Source organism: Cyclopterus lumpus, chromosome 4 (assembly GCF_009769545.1).
Source record: "Cyclopterus lumpus isolate fCycLum1 chromosome 4, fCycLum1.pri, whole genome shotgun sequence".
In the NCBI taxonomy this organism is placed as follows: Eukaryota; Metazoa; Chordata; class Actinopteri; order Perciformes; family Cyclopteridae; genus Cyclopterus; species Cyclopterus lumpus.
In genome coordinates, this window is record NC_046969.1 from 20,994,625 (window position 1) to 21,011,947 (window position 17,323).

Consider the following 17,323-nt stretch of genomic DNA (forward strand, 5'->3'; position numbering starts at 1 on the left):
TGCCTTACAAAAACATATATTCCCTATGCTGCATAATTGCTGGGGTCATTGATTAACAGTGTTTGAAACCCTTTACAAAGCATTAAGAGGGCAAAGTCCTCTGATATGTCGCTAAGAGCCAATAGTGAGCCTCTCCCTCTGGAGAGCGATAGATTACTGGCTCACGGCAACACACCTTTCTTTGTGTGACAGGAGAAGCAAGAAGAACCGCCGGCTTTATTTAGACAGGCTCGAGTCCTCGAGTGCAGAATGGATTCAATCCTTTCTGTATTTGGATCCTATGTTAACTGGGATGTCAAAAGTCTGCTGCTCTTCACAGCAGTGTTCATCCTCACTGCAGATTATATTAAGAACCGTCGGCCGGGAAGCTTCCCCCCGGGGCCCCGGGCCTTTCCTATCGTGGGCAACTTATTCACCGTGGATTACAACAGGACCCATGAGAGTCTGACACAGGTAACAGATGTAAAGAAAATAGACCATTCAAAATGTCACAGGTTAACAAATGGCACTGTTTCTGTTATCTGTCTCTCACTACTCCCACCATGCCACTCACAGTTAGCAGAGAGATACGGAGATGTGTACAGCCTTCGAATGGGCCAGACGTGGATCGTGGTGTTAAACAGGTTTGATGTTCTGAAAGAAGCTCTGGTAGATCAGGGAGACGTCCTGGCAGACCGACCAAACCTCCCTCTGCTGCAGGACATATCCCAGGGGCTGGGTGAGCAGACTTAACACGCACGCACACACGCACACACGCACACAAAGTCTGTATTCAACTTACTGCTATTGGGACTTCTGTAATACAAGAAAGCATTGTTAAGTGAACACACTGTGTGCGATGAATTGACCTCCCCCCAAATCACGTTAAGTATGAGTATGTTGTATTTTAATGACATGCACTATTGTTTTAAATAATGAACAAAACGTATTGATGAACACGTTGGGTAGTAATACACAAATAGAGGTTTAATTTTCCTGCTAAGAATGAAAATGTTGTCAAATCTTCATGATCTTTCATGCATGCTACATGATCAACATCTCCACCAGTGTGATTGTTGTAGGATTAATTAACATTTCTTTTAACATAAAAGTTCACACTTTTTTTTTTTTTTTTTTGCAGTCACAAATATAAAGTACTTAATGTGTAACATAACATTCATTAATTTTCCTGATTTATATCGAGTACCTTTTGTCCACTATCAGGTGGACCATTTTTAAATTATAAGATATATGCATGCTAAAAAATGTTTTTATCCAATACAAATGTAGCTTAGTCCATAGTTGCGCGGGGCGCTGTGCAACAATGAAAAAAATACATTTACCAGAGGGGACAAATAATTTACTTTTTATTATTATTATTTAATATTTATTTAGTATAGTAATTTCCTGTTGGATATCGCCTCAATTTTAAATAACTTTTTTGTTCACTATCAGGTGTAATTTTCAGTAATGGCAAAATATGGAAGCAGCAGAGGCGTTTTGCACTTTCAACCCTCAAACATTTTGGATTTGGCAAGAAGTCACTTAAACCCGTCATCTTGGAGGAATTTTCATATTGTGCAAAAGAGTTCAAGAGCCATAAAGGTAAGTAGTAAATGCACAGCTACACACTAGGCGTGATACACAATAACAAATACACGCATTACATCTAATGTTCTGTTTAATTGTGGAGGTAAGCCCTTCGATCCACACCTCATCCTCAACAACGCGGTCTCCAACATCATCTGCTCCCTGGTGTTTGGGCATCGCTTTGAATACGGTGACGAGAAGTTCATGGAACTGATGTCGTGGTTCGGCAAAGGACTCGAACTCGAGGCCTCCATTTGGGCACAGGTACAGCCTTTTAAATCTTAACGCAGTTTGCCTTTGTTCTGTAATACATTTATCATTATATATTTGAAATGCTTGTGGTTATATTTATGCACATACAGATCAAGGTGAAATACATTGGTTTTAATATGTGGAATTGATTGTAATATCAAATGAAATGCTGTTTCAACGTCTATTGTTCCAATCTGCTCTACTCGGCAGCTCTACAACTCCTTCCCTCTGCTGATGAGACGCTTGCCAGGGCCTCATCAGACAGTGCAGCACATCTGGAACAGTGTAAAGGACTTCATAAGAGTAGAGGTCAAGGAGCACAAACACAACTGGGATCCCTCCGACAATAGAGACTACATCGACTGCTACCTGAGTGAGATTCAGATGGTGAATGGCACGAGACGCCATATCTGCTTGTTTTGTATCTACATCACAACTATCAGCTGTTAAAAAAAAGGCCAAGGCCATGACACAAGTGCTTGGCCTAATATTTTCAAGGAACAAGGTCCAGCATAGATTAAATTATTATTATTATTTTTGACTTAAAGGTATACTATACTGCAGTTTTTTGTTTACTGGTTGTAAACACTCCATCAGATAATTTTTTTGTTATGTTTCACGTTGGTTACGTTCAAGCATAAATAAACAGACCCACACATCGGCATCACAACCCTATGCGAAGGTGCTACATTGACTGTGTGTGTGTGTGCGTGTGTGTGTGTATGTGTGTGTGTGTGTGTGTGTGTGTGTGTATGTGTGTGTGTGTGTGTGACCGAGCAGAGAGAGACGGAGATAGAGGTGTTACCTGGTCACGACCTGCTGTAGTCCTACTGTTATTTCTGGGGGCTTCACGCACGCATGCACACACACACACACACACACACACACACACACACACACACACACACACACGCACACACACACACACGCACACGCACACACACACACTACCCAAAGGCTGAACACAGCAAAATAATAAGAAAATAGAAAATACAGGCAGATGCAGCCACACACTTTGGTGCCGCTCATAAATGATGATTGAGAGGTATTGATTAATAGCTGCACATTGTTTTTGGGGAAAATTCCAGCATAATATACCTGGTAACCTTCATCGGAGATTATAACCCTGACTGCGATAGCTGTGACATGCAGTTGAAATAGTTTTTTTTAAAAATACTAAATTTGAATACATGTATTTGTATATATCCTCAGAATAAGGGGCAGGCTGACGATACTTTTGATGAGGAAAACCTGGTTGTGTGTGTCTTCGATCTGTTCTTGGCTGGATCTGAGACCACATCCACCACCCTGCGCTGGGCTTTCCTCTACATGGTAAAGTACCCCGAGATCCAGGGTAAGAGCCCCGACCAGATCCGTGAATCCCTTTGTTATTATTCAATAATGTGCGAATGGGCGATTTTTAAACACATTTTGTATCCGTGAAAATTAGGCGCACATTGTGACTGCTTTGACTCCCAAGGTTACAGTTAGTGTGCAATAATTTGAGAACTTCTCATTCACGACTAATTCTGTGCAACAAACCTCTTCCTGTAAAACATACAGTACGACCTCTATTGACTGGTGCACGTTTGTAAATGAACAGGAACACAAACCATTCCTTTCACTAGTGTGGAAGTACTGCATGAGCATTTCACCACCTGGCGACGAAATACTGTGACAATTTCTGTCTGTTACCTCCGTTTCGCAGCAAAGGTCCAGGCGGAGATAGACAAAGTGGTTGGAACGTCCAGACAGCCGTCCATGGAAGATCGTGCCGACCTGCCCTACACGGACGCAGTCATACACGAGATCCAGAGGATGAGCAACATCGTTCCTCTCAGCCTGCCTCATGTTACCACCCGGGACATCCGGCTGGGAGGCTACACAATCCCTAAGGTCAGTTCTCATAATGCAATTTCTATGTATTCTAGACAACCATGTTGCATCTTTCTGAGTTGCCTTTACAATTCCAATCGCCAGGGAGTGACTATAATCCCCAATCTGACCTCGGTGCTGTTTGACAAGAATGAGTGGGAGACGCCCGACGCCTTTAACCCCGGACACTTTCTGAACCCGGAGGGCAAGTTTGTGAAGCGAGCTGCGTTCATCCCTTTCTCTGCTGGTGAGGAGCAACACGGTCACTTGTGTTCTTGGTGTCTTCACTTGTTTACACTGGAGCTTGTCCCAGCATGCACTGGGACCCTACAGTGATCCTCACATAATGGAGTCAACTCTCACGATCAAGCAGAGGACACAGGCCAGATAGAGGCCAGGGACCATATGTAATGTAATGGATCATAACCACTTCCTTATTGTGATACATGTTGGTCACTGACCATTTCATTCCTTATGGAAGGACCATATTCAAGCCAGGCTGGCAAATCTTTTTTATTTTTTTTCAGAGATGATAATCTGTTTTCCACATAAAGTCATTTTGATGTATGTTAGTAATGAGGAATGGGAAGTGTGTATTACTTTGTGATATAGTGGGCAATTTCTTATGGCTACCAGAACAGCTGATATATATAAAAAGCCTTATGAGAATGACTGCTACTGTTTCCTGATATTAGTTTCACCTTTTGGGCCCAAAACAGTGTCTCAAAGAAATGTCCAGTTTGTTTCAGTTTGTTTCCCTGTCTCAGGTAAGCGGGTGTGTCTCGGGGAGAACCTGGCCAGGATGGAGCTCTTCCTCTTCTTCACCTCCTTAATGCAGCACTTCACCTTCTCCATGCCTGCTGGGGTGAAGCCTGTGATGGACTTTCGCTTTGGCATCACTCTGTCACCACTTCCATATGAAGTCTGCCTAACCTCCCGCTAACAGCAGCTCTAAGCTAAAATAAAACAATGAAAAGAGCAGCAGAGACGTTCTGTGCTCTGCACGTATGATTATGTCACTGTGACAAGGTTAATTAATATATCAATCTGATATTTGGCTTTAAAATAGATCGATGGTTTTTAGGCTAGATTGGTATAGCATGGCTCAATTGTTTAATATTTTTGTAAATCCCTTTTTATTTAAAAATGTGACATTAGACATTTTTTTTCTCTCTTTCATTAAAGTCTGAAATATTTGATATATATATATATATATATATATATATATATATTAAAAAAGGGTTGTTACATTTTGGATTTCTAACACGTGACCAAGAGGTTATGAATAATGCAGAAACCCAGATCTGGCTCCACACTCAGTGCTGTCTCAGTCAACCGCAGTCTAATATAAAACCAAAGGTATAAATCACTGACAACACACACACACACACACACACACACACACACACACACACACACACACACAACTGAATGATTAAACTACAAGGTGAGTTTGACCTCAGCTTCCAATGCCCTTCCTGTGTGAGCTCCAGCACAACAGCTGCCGAGATGTATAAAGTTTAAAGGAACAGTGTGTACGTTTTAGTGCCATCTAGTGGTTGGTGGCGAAGCCATCTCTAGGATTTTAGTACAACGAAGAGTTACTCTTATGTTCTATTCTTTTACATGACTAAATAATTGTTCACAAAAAAAGATATATAAAACTTTGAAAAGAAATAAATTCAGAACATAATTAGAAGTTATTTTTATTCCAACAGAGAGCGGAGCAAATGTGCGCTGAAGCGTGATAATGAATTATATCAAAACATTAAACATTAAAGTACTAATAAAAAAGCACCAGGAACGTCGGGGCCTACCAATACTACAATCTTTAAATATTTAGCACCAGGACCCGTTTAATACCGTGTTTTAAAACGCATCACTAAATATAAATATATATAAATGGCTTTTTTCTATAAGCTAAGGAAAATATAACCAGTCTTAGTTTCCGGTGGTTATACACTGACTAAAACATAATTATTTACTGTATATCATATTCAATATCTGCCTATAAACACCCTTCAAAGTTACACATTGTTTGTATAAGTGTTAAACTCGCCTAATGCCCTGTGTTCTCAAGACAAGCCACTTGTTGTACCCTCAAAACAAATGACCAGCCTAGAGGGCCACGACTACAGGTTGGTTAATATGCCTGTAATAAAGAGGCACAAAAGTGTTATTCGCAGTTCAAACAGTCAGTTTTAATACATACTGTACCTTCTAACTGACATGGTGACATTAATAGGCCGAAAGTCTAGTAATCTAACAAATATTAAAAAAGAGGGCAGAGTCCAGTGCAACCAGTAGGACATTCCTGTGCTGCCAAGAGCCAATATCATCAAGCTTCACCCTCAGTGGTGTGGTGGAAGATTTCTATGTTTGATCAGGTGGAGAGTTGTGGTTCAAATATTCAATTGCAACAAACAGAGTCTCCGAAGGAATCAAAGTTGTCTTTCCGTTTATTCAAGCTTGCAAGCTGGGAAAAGGGTTCAACAGCCACGTATCTCAGTGAGCTGCCGAAATCTCTTCATTCATACATTGTATTACATCGTGATTTATACAAGCACATGCACCCCCTCCCCCCCCCCCCCCCCAGGGCCCCCGATGACGACAAACGAAGAAACAGTGTGAATGTCTTGGATAAGAATTGAGAAGAACAAAGAACAGAGTGTATTGGTTTCGATAAGGCATATGGCCATCTGTCCTCCTCCCCATCCTCCCTGTTGCTCTGCCCTTGAACCAGTTCACAAAACAACACATATTTTTACCGTCACAGTGGTCATATTTTCACAACACCTGTCTTTGTGTGACAGGAGAAGCAAGAAGAACCGCAGGCTTTATTTAGACAGGCTCGAGTCCTCGAGTGCAGAATGGATTCAATCCTTTCTGTATTTGGATCCTATGTTAACTGGGATGTCAAAAGTCTGCTGCTCTTCACAGCAGTGTTCATCCTCACTGCAGATTATATTAAGAACCGTCGGCCGGGAAGCTTCCCCCCGAGGCCCCGGGCCTTTCCTATCGTGGGCAACTTATTCACCGTGGATTACAACAGGACCCATGAGAGTCTGACACAGGTAACAGATGTAAAGAAAATAGACCATTAAAAATGTCACAGGTTAACAAATGGCACTGTTTCTGTTATCTGTCTCTCACTACTCCCACCATGCCACTCACAGTTAGCAGAGAGATACGGAGATGTGTACAGCCTTCGAATGGGCCAGACGTGGATCGTGGTGTTAAACAGGTTTGATGTTCTGAAAGAAGCTCTGGTAGATCAGGGAGACGTCCTGGCAGACCGACCAAACCTCCCTCTGCTGCAGGACATGTTCCATGGACTGGGTGAGGACACACACAAACACACACACACAAACACACACACACGCACATCCAACGCCTTTGTACCTGACTGCTATTTGACAGTTCAAAGTGTGTTGTACCATTTTCATGAGTATGTCACCCCAACAACAGAATGAAAAAATTAATTGACCAAAGAGGACAAATAATTAACTTTTTATTATTATTATTATTTAATATTTGTGGAAAAGAATATCCCTGTATATTTCCTGTTATATATCTACAACATTTTAAATTACTTTGTGTCCACTATCAGGTGTAATTTTCAGTAATGGCAAAATATGGAAGCAGCAGAGGCGTTTTGCACTTTCAACCCTCAAACATTTTGGATTTGGCAAGAAGTCACTTAAACCCGTCATCTTGGAGGAATTTTCATATTGTGCAAAAGAGTTCAAGAGCCATAAAGGTAAGTAGTAAATGCACAGCTACACACTAGGCGTGATACACAATAACAAATACACGCATTACATCTAATGTTCTGTTTAATTGTGGAGGTAAGCCCTTCGATCCACACCTCATCCTCAACAACGCGGTCTCCAACATCATCTGCTCCCTGGTGTTTGGGCATCGCTTTGAATACGGTGACGAGAAGTTCATGGAACTGATGTCGTGGTTCGGCAAAGGACTCGAACTCGAGGCCTCCATTTGGGCACAGGTACAGCCTTTTAAATCTGTTGATTCAATCTTAATGCTGTAATTATACCTTCCTCTTTGGGAATCAGTTCTTCATTCATCATGCCAGTAGTTGTCATATGTGGTACAGTAAACTGCACATTTGTAAATTATATTACAATATATGGTTTTGATTGTTATAGGAAAAAAAAGACATTTTCATTATGCTATTGTTCCAATCTGCTCTACTCGGCAGCTCTACAACTCCTTCCCTCTGCTGATGAGACGCTTGCCAGGGCCTCATCAGACAGTGCAGCACATCTGGAACAGTGTAAAGGACTTCATAAGAGTAGAGGTCAAGGAGCACAAACACAACTGGGATCCCTCCGACAATAGAGACTACATCGACTGCTACCTGAGTGAGATTCAGATGGTGAATGGCACGAGACGTTGCTTTGTTTCTTCGGATGCTTTGTTTTTCATGACGTTCCTGCGAACATCAGACATCTGCTTTATTTGCATCTACATCACAACTTTCAGCTGTTGGTGTGTTGCACTGACACAACGTTTCATGGTGGCGTCACTTCTGGCTGCTCGCTATTAGTTGACATGTGCAAAGACGTGAGAGAACGTTTGTCATGGCCTCGGCCGGTGTTTAATGGCCTCATCTCCAACAGCATACACTCCTTTGAATCTAACAAAGAGATGCAAGGTTCAGTACACATTTGAGATGAATTTGACATCATAAATTACTGTATGCCTGAGTGGGAAAGTTCTGACAACAACATAGTTATTCTAAATAATTTAACAGTACGTAACATATCTATTTGTATATATTCTCAGAGTAAGGGGCAGGCTGACGATACTTTTGATGAGGAAAACCTGGTTGTGTGTGTCTTCGATCTGTTCTTGGCTGGATCTGAGACCACATCCACCACCCTGCGCTGGGCTTTCCTCTACATGGTAAAGTACCCCGAGATCCAGGGTAAGAGGCAGATGCAGATTGATACAAATATCCCAGTTCCTGACACATTTTATGACTAATTCTGTGCAACAAACTTCCTGTAGAACATACAGTTCTTCCACTCATGACGGGTTCAAGTTTCAACTGCAACACAAATCATTATATTCACTAATGTGGTGGTGCTTCACCTTTCCATTAGTCTGCAGCCTGTTGATAAAATATGTAGTACTGTTAAATACTGTCAATATTTACCTGTTCCCTCCACCACCCCCCCGTTTCACAGCAAAGGTCCAGGCGGAGATAGACAAAGTGGTTGGAACGTCCAGACAGCCGTCCATGGAAGATCGTACGCAGTCATACACGAGATCCAGAGGATGAGCAACATCGTTCCTCTCAGCCTGCCTCATGTTACCACCCGGGACATCCGGCTGGGAGGCTACACAATCCCTAAGGTCAGTTCTCATAATGCAATTTGTGTGTCACATGCACAAATATGTTGCATCTTTATGAATTTTCCTTACAATTCCAATCTCCAGGGAGTGACTATAATCCCCAATCTGACCTCGGTGCTGTTTGACAAGAATGAGTGGGAGACGCCCGACGCCTTTAACCCCGGACACTTTCTGAACCCGGAGGGCAAGTTTGTGAAGCGAGCTGCGTTCATCCCTTTCTCTGCTGGTGAGGAGCAACACGGTCACTTGTGTTCTTGGTGTCTTCACTTGTTTATACTGGAGCTTGTCCCAGCATGCACTGGGACCCTACGGTGATCCTCACATCATGACTGCAAATGGATGAATGCCAGTCGTGGAATGCAACTAAGTAAATTTACAAGTACTGCTCTTTACTACAACTTTTTGGTACTTGTACTTTGCCTGAGTATTTTCTTTTTATTCAATTCACTTTATTTTGTACAGCCCCAAATTACAAATTTGCCTCAGAGGCCTCCTGTGACATCCCTGTCCCACGACCTCACATCGGATCAGGAAAAATTCCCAAGAAAAAGAAAAAAAAACTTTTCACAGGGAAAAAAGGGAAGAAACCTTCAGGAGAGCAACAGAGGAGGATCCCTCTCCTCGGATGGACAGAAGCAATAGATGTCATGTGTACAGATGAACAGCATTACAGAGTGACAACACATTCAATGAATATGACAGAAATGTATGAATAATTAGTAGTAGATATGGACCATGATCCAGATTTCCACAATCCATGTAAACAGAAGGCGGTAGAGAGGAGGGGCATCAGCAGGACCATGGCAGGAGGCAGGGCCACGGAGGCAGGAGGCCGGCCCATTATGCAGGAGGCTCCGCGAAGGAGGCGGGGCCAATGAGGCATGAGGCCAGGCCCTTGAGGCAGGAGGCACAAAGAAGGAGGCAGGGCCAATGAGGAAGGAGGGCAGGATGCGGGAGTCAGGGGCAAGGAGTCAGGGGGAAGGACCCAGGAGCCAGGACCGGCTCCAGACACAGCCGGGTCCAATGGACCCTGTGAGGCAAGAAGGAACAAAGACTCTGGGGAAGAAGTAGAGTTAGTAATGTGCAATGAAGAGACGTACATTTGTCCATAAGGAGAGAGAGAAGATGAGAGAGGAGCTCAGTGTATCCTAAAACATCCCCTACCAGCCTATAAGCCTAGCAGCATATCTAGGGGCTGGACCAGGGCAAACCTGATTCAGCCCAAACTATAAGCTCTATAAAACAGGAAATTCTTAAGTCTAGTCTTAAATGAGGTGACTGTGTCTGAATCCCGGACTGAAAGTGGAAGCTGGTTCCATAAAAGAGGAGCTTGATAACTGAAGGCTCTGGCTCCCATCCTACTTGTTAGGACTCTAGGAACCACAAGTAGTTTATACCACTTTATACTAATAGAGCGATTAGTTGATCAAGCAACAAAACAAGCACTGAAGGTGTCACAGTGGCCATTTTTCAGCATATGGTGCTTTTACTTTTAATACTTTAAGTACATTTGTTTTATTATACTTACATTACTTTACTTAAAGCTAGAATGGTTAATGTATTGAGAAACAACACCGGACCGAATTTATGACAGTTACCAGAATGGTCCTTTATGATCAATGACTTGATCAAGTGGCCACATTTTCTGTTTCTTTTCCCTGTCTCAGGTAAGCGGGCGTGTCTCGGGGAGAACTTGGCCAGAATAGAGCTCTTCCTCTTCTTCACCTCTCTGATGCAGCACTTCACCTTCTCCATGCCTGCTGGGGTGAAGCCTTCCATGGACTTTCGCTTCGGCATCACTCTGTCACCAGTTCCATATCAAATCTGCGTGACCTCCCGCTGAATGTAGATGTGACATAAAGCAAATATTAAAAGCAATATTTAATGTTTTGGTCTTCACCACTCGTACACACTGTGTTTGTTGAATACATCAAACATATAGTTGGATATACTGACATGACATTGGGTTCACTGCAGAGATCTTTTTCAGTAAGTTGGAGGCTAGAAAGCGACTCCTGGTTGATGCCAGAGAGCAGCGAGTGACAGTCGTCAAGTCTTAAAGATATAAATGCAGGAGGAGGATTCGTTTGATTTTGGAGATGGTTCTAATTAGAATGAAACAGGACTTTTGTGATTTGTGATGGTTAACTTGCACTTTTTTGGGTTTAATTGCGTATTTATTTTCCAGTGGGCTCCAAACCATGGCTGTGTCCGCTCACATTTGTAAACCTAGTTTAGTTTAGCCTGGCTCAAAATGCCATCTTAAATGCAGCAATGTGTTCACTGAGTATCGGCATCCCACAGCAATTAAGTCTCTTTTGAATTTCAGATTAACTGCAATTTAATAGGCACCTACATTAATTAAATATTTATATATCTTTCTTATTTATATATCTTGCCGTGCCATGAAAACGTGGATTTGCCCCGTTTTTGTTTGACTGCATTTTTATTACTCTCCTCAGTTAGACCTGTCAATCCCTTCGTCTAGACTTCTGAGGAGACTTCCGGCTTTCTAACGACGTGTTGCATATGCAAATTGAGTTTTGAAGAATGCTTCAGAGTTCCCACGTAACGGAACTCCCGGGAAATACTTGGTCGTGCGCACAGCAAGTCTTCTTCTCCTTACAGAATATATTATACGTATATATACACATATATATATATATATATATATAAATATATATATGTGTGTGTATATATATGCGTTTATATATATATATTATTTATCAATACATATATATTATTTATCAATAAATCTGCTCCACTTGGAGTCAAAGTTATATTTTTGCATTATTATTAGTGTTATTACACAGTTATACACATTGGTATATGTTGTGATAATACCAAAAACAATTGGAAATTGTAGATTTAGCTCCAATTGATGAACCATCTCAAAATGTAAATGAAAGTGTCTCAGAATATCATTTGGTTACCATGTGTGCATTTGGAGTCTCCAAATGTTTTTGGAACTCCGCCTGGATCTTTTCATGGAAAACAGTGTAGAATGGTCATACTTTGTCCTATCTTCTTCAAATTCGAGGCATGTGTTTATTGATAGTGTAGTTACATGCCTATACTGTCATTTACCTGTACAGATACAGACACAGGCAGCTATTTATACTGAAAGATACTTTTTTATTTTAGGCGGACGAAAATCTTACATTTTTACTGACTTCAAAGGCCCACTGCTCTGTTTCTGTATGACCTGAAGGATTTCTGACACTTTCACAATACACCTGAGGGTGTTGTCTTTCTGGAAAGACATCATTGATGCATAAAGTCAGAGTGGTTCAGAAACTACAGCCATTTTAATTTCGGTACGTCATTTTAAGTGTTTTTGCTCCAAAATGAGGGGGGAGTGGAAGAGGTTAAACAACATTTGGGATTTCCAACACCTGCCCAAGAGGATATGAAGGTCAATATCTACAGAACATACCTTGTATTTTACTTTGGGACTAATTTCATTATGCTGTAAGAGAGCAAGGCAATTATCCCATATGTTAGGTATACTGTATCGTTATCTTTTAAAAGCTAAGGAGTTGAAGGACGAGATGAGACAACAACTTAATTGGCAGAATGTGTGCTATAGTAAATAACTTTTAATTAAATGTCTTGATATTGAGAATATTATAGAATATCATTCTAAGGGTAGAGCCTATAATTAAGAATATTGCTGTAGTCATGCAAAAAACCTTGTAAATCATCTGGCGAAATAGGCTTTAAAATAAAGTGTTAAATCGCGGTTATTATAACACAACTAGAGCTGTTTTTAAGAAAATCTTTGCTCAAATTTGATGACTTCCCTGTTCTTGAAAAAGTTTTCGTTTCGGAGGTACAAGTGTTTCACACGTGACTAAGTCCGTTCCAGGAAACAGCCAATCACAGCCCAGCAGGTGAACCCGGCTGCCCTGGTCACCACCGCGTGGAGCAAAGAGCTGCAGTCTCGCGATGGATCGACTCTCGGCGGCTTCCTCCGCGTGGCTGTGGCTGGACGGCCGCAGCCTGCTCCTCTTCGCTCTGGTCCTGCTGCTGACCGCAGAGTGTTTAAGGGCCCGGCGGCCCCGCAGCTTCCCTCCGGGACCCCGGGCCTTTCCTCTCGTGGGCAACATGTTCTCCCTGGACCCCGGCGATGTCCACGGAGACATGACTAAGGTAGGTCAGATGGAGGGAAATAAATTACTTTATTAAATAAATAATATAAACTAAAACAATAATGCTAGTTTGACACTCAACATGATCCTAATATATTAAACTAAATAGTAACCTATTTAAACTTGTTCAAATTAGCTTCACCAAATACAAGAGTAACATTATATTAACTAATAATGCACCAGTAGTAATTCTGTAATATTTTACGCTCACACTGGGGTATTTCTGCGTATTCTTCTGCACTTTTGACACCTTGTGTATATTTTTCCGATACAACTTTTACATAAGTAAGATTGCAGGACAAAGCAGGACTTTTACTTGTAAATTACTTTTTATGTCACCGTATTACTGTTTTTAAGAATCTAAAACAAGTGGGCATTAATCTCAAGAAACAGTCAGAATAAAAATAATTGGGTTAGATACAATTTAATGAATATGAAACTGTAAAAATGGGAGTGCTGTGGAGGAGATAACAACAGTGCACACATGGTCAAAGATCATTTAGTTTAGGAAGCCTTTCCAGCTTTGATATCCACAGCCGTTGAATCCAATCTGCCTAATTTTCAAATCAATAGTTGGAGCGATTTCTCACAGCTCAAAGTGAAGGTGCACCTGTTTGCTTTTCATCTCACTCCCTCGTGTTGTGTTTGTGGCAGTTATCAGAGAAGTATGGGAAAGTATACAGTCTGAAAATGGGCCCCTCGTGGACGGTGGTGTTGAATGGCCTCAGCGCGCTGCAAGAGGGCCTCACTAAAGGAGACCACCTGAATGACCGGCCGGAGTTTCCAATCCACTCGGATGTGTTGCCCGACCTGGGTAAAGACCGGTTTAGTTAATCAAGCATTCCTCTAGAGTTTTATCAAATTTAAGATACAATCACTGAGTTTTCCCACTTTATAAACAGACTGTTTTACACACACTGTGAACTTATTTATATCACGTTCTGTTGGCTCTTAATCTAAACTTATTGTTTCTCATCAGGTATTATTTTTTCCAATGGACATATGTGGAAACAGCAGAGGCGATTCGCCCTCTTCACTCTCAAATACTTTGGCGTTGGCAAGAAATCCCTCGAATTCTCCATACTGGATGAATTCATGTATATATCCAAAGAAATCGCCAATCATAAAGGTAAAGAATCTGTACAAATGCCTAAAAACTGGCTGCAACGTGACACGGCTGTAATCTGAAGTCAACTGCAGAAGGCTTCTTACTGACTTCATTTTGACGTGTGATCAACTGTCCAGGAAAACCCTTCAATCCACATTTAATAATGAACAACGCCGTCTCCAACATCATCTGCTCCCTAGTTTTCGGTCACCGCTTTGAGTACGGTAATGAGAAGTTTCTGAAAATGATGAAGTTGTTTGACAAAGGGTCCCAGATTGAAGCCTCCATTTGGGCACAGGTACTGCATTTGTTAGTTATTAATGAAAGCGTTGAGCTTTTGTACCTGTACCTCAGTATTCATTCACCTTTTAATGTCACCGATTAAATTGTTGCTAGGCATTACCCTCTTAGTCTTATTTTCCGTCTCCTCCTTGATATCGACAGCTGTACAACGCGTTTCCTGTGCTGATGAGGCGTTTGCCGGGGCCACACCACGCACTTCAAAATATTTATGGTGAAATAATGGACTTGATTAAAACAGAAGTCAATCAGCACAAAGAAGACTGGAACCCCTCGGAGCCCAGAGACTTCATCGACTGTTACCTGAATGAGATTCAGAAGGTGGGCGGACGAACATTAAGAAGAAATGTCGGCGACTGCTTTCATGAGCCATTAATCAAGTCATTTTTTAAGACTACCTGCCATTCCTCAGTCCCAGCTTCTCAATATAAACATTTTCTCTTTTTCTTTGTCTGACATAATAGTAAAATGAACTAGCTTTTGGTTTTTGACTGCTGACGTTGCCCTAATTTCTAAGGTTTCGCTCATATTCCTGAGGAAAGTATGAAAGGACTGTAAATTGGCTTTAATAGCCCTCAAATGGAAGTAACGTTACTGTTATGACTCTAAACATTTTTTCAGTAATCAATTTCCGCTCTCTGAATATTAGACTTTTGTGGAACCTATGAGCAAACAACAAGGCTAGTTGTTTGGTGATCATATTATGCACGTATGTTTTACTTTAACGTGTACATCGATTGCAATAGGCCCTTTTCCCAACATGCATTTGGGTAAACACGTGCACAAAAGCATACACAAAAAAAACCCTCAAAGGAACAGGGCCATAATTAATTTGATCAATTACACCGGTGTTAACTCAGCTGTGACTTTTGTGAAAAAGGCCGACGTGACATTGTGTATCTTTTGAATGTGCAGCATCAGGACAAAAGGGATGACGAAGCAGATGCTGGTTTTAATGAGGACAATCTGGTAATGTGTGGCTTTGATCTGTTTGGGGCTGGCAGTCATACCACATCCGTCACCCTGCGCTGGGCTCTGCTCTACATGACAAAGTACCCCGAGGTTCAGGGTAAGAGCTCACACGTGTGGACGAGACGTCATTGGGAGATCTGAATTGCACTCATTGAGTCCCAGACACATTTCTTGTTTCCTCCTTTTCGCTGTCTTTGCACAGCAAAGGTCCAGGCGGAGATAGACGAAGTGGTTGGAACGTCCAGACAGCCGTCCATGGAAGATCGTGCCGACCTGCCCTACACGGACGCAGTCATACACGAGATCCAGAGGATGGGCAACATCGTTCCTCTCAGCCTGCCTCATGTTACCACCCGGGACATCCGGCTGGGAGGCTACAAAATCCCTAAGGTCAGTTCTCATAATGCAATTTGTGTGTCACATGCACAAATATGTTGCATCTTTATGAATTTTCCTTACAATTCCAATCGCCAGGGAGTGACTATAATCCCCAATCTGACCTCGGTGCTGTTTGACAAGAATGAGTGGGAGACGCCCGACGCCTTTAACCCCGGACACTTTCTGAACCCGGAGGGCAAGTTTGTGAAGCGAGCTGCGTTCATCCCTTTCTCTGCTGGTGAGGAGCATTTCATAAATCCTTTTTTTGTTAAGATTATTTTTGTGGGCGTTTGTATTGCCTTTTATTAGATACAGCTGGAGATAGATAGGAAAGAGGCAGAGCGGGGGGGCGACACAACATTTTGAATGTCATGGATTACAGTTGCTTGTGTTTTTTTTTTTTTTTTTTACTTTTTAAAGAAATCTATCAATATTTTATGTTTCAAATATGGCCTGAGGAATATTAGGTAGAAATGTTTAATTTTATTGAGCATAAAGTGTTAAGTTAATACACATTCCCATTTTGCCCTACTGATGTTTTACCTCTTACGGTCAAATAAAAGTAGCATTTTAAGCATAACCAGGGCCAAAATGTTGCATTTAAAAATGTACTGCATTGACTTAGCGTTGGACGTCCAACATTGTCGGATTGAGGATTCTTTTCCTAAATTTACATTTGTACAACGGCACAGACTCGGGCAACAGACGTCACAAAGAATTGTGGGAGCCACAAAAGGCTTTAATGAACGTATTAATACTCTCTAAGATCTGCAAACAGAATCTCCTGTCCATCATCAGTGGAGTTGAAGTACACAAATAAGTGCAGTAGTCAACAGAGTTATATAGGTGTCATTGAGTGATGGGCAAAGTGTCTGATGAATCGTTGCCGTGTGATTTTGCTGCAGGCAAGCGGGTGTGTCTCGGAGAGAACCTGGCCAGGATGGAGCTCTTCCTCTTCTTCACCTCCTTCATGCAGCGCTTCAGCTTCTCCACGCCTCCGGGTGTGGAGCCTGTGCTGAAGCCCCGTTTTGGCGTCACCCTTTCACCCCCCCCTTTTGAAATCTGTGCCACTCCACGCAAAGAGTGACACACCCCTTCAAGGGTTTGCACGTTTTTTCCAAATATAGTTCAGGTTATTCATTTTTCCAATATCTTTGGCTACTCGGGTGCAGAAGAAGTTGACGACAACCTGACACGGTGTCACCTTAAAGGGTTAATGTTTTATTCCCAGTCTGATGTACGTGGAGCGATTTGAGCATTTATTTGGAGGAATGTCCAATACAGTCTCCCGTTAGGTCTGCTTTGGTCTCCAACAAAACTTAATAAACCATCTGGA

The 17,323-nt window shown here is 41.9% G+C and overlaps 2 protein-coding genes and 1 pseudogene across 2 annotated transcripts; all 3 read left to right on the forward strand.

Annotated features, from left to right (window-relative positions):
* The first annotated feature begins 249 nt into the window (after positions 1 to 249).
* Positions 250 to 4,639, forward strand: LOC117729174 (cytochrome P450 2J2-like). Its single transcript, XM_034529986.1, has 9 exons — positions 250 to 453; positions 556 to 718; positions 1,435 to 1,584; positions 1,673 to 1,833; positions 2,032 to 2,208; positions 3,034 to 3,175; positions 3,530 to 3,717; positions 3,802 to 3,943; positions 4,464 to 4,639. The coding sequence occupies exons 1-9, from the start codon at positions 250 to 252 to the stop codon at positions 4,637 to 4,639; spliced, it is 1,503 nt and encodes a 500-aa protein (XP_034385877.1).
* Positions 4,640 to 6,566: 1,927 nt separating this feature from the next.
* LOC117729177 lies at positions 6,567 to 10,921 on the forward strand (annotated as a pseudogene).
* Positions 10,922 to 13,026: 2,105 nt separating this feature from the next.
* On the forward strand, positions 13,027 to 17,074 carry LOC117729176 (cytochrome P450 2J6-like). The gene is made up of 9 exons (XM_034529987.1): positions 13,027 to 13,230; positions 13,884 to 14,043; positions 14,209 to 14,358; positions 14,475 to 14,635; positions 14,782 to 14,958; positions 15,559 to 15,706; positions 15,812 to 15,999; positions 16,084 to 16,225; positions 16,893 to 17,074. The coding sequence occupies exons 1-9, from the start codon at positions 13,027 to 13,029 to the stop codon at positions 17,072 to 17,074; spliced, it is 1,512 nt and encodes a 503-aa protein (XP_034385878.1).
* The last annotated feature ends 249 nt before the right edge of the window (positions 17,075 to 17,323 follow it).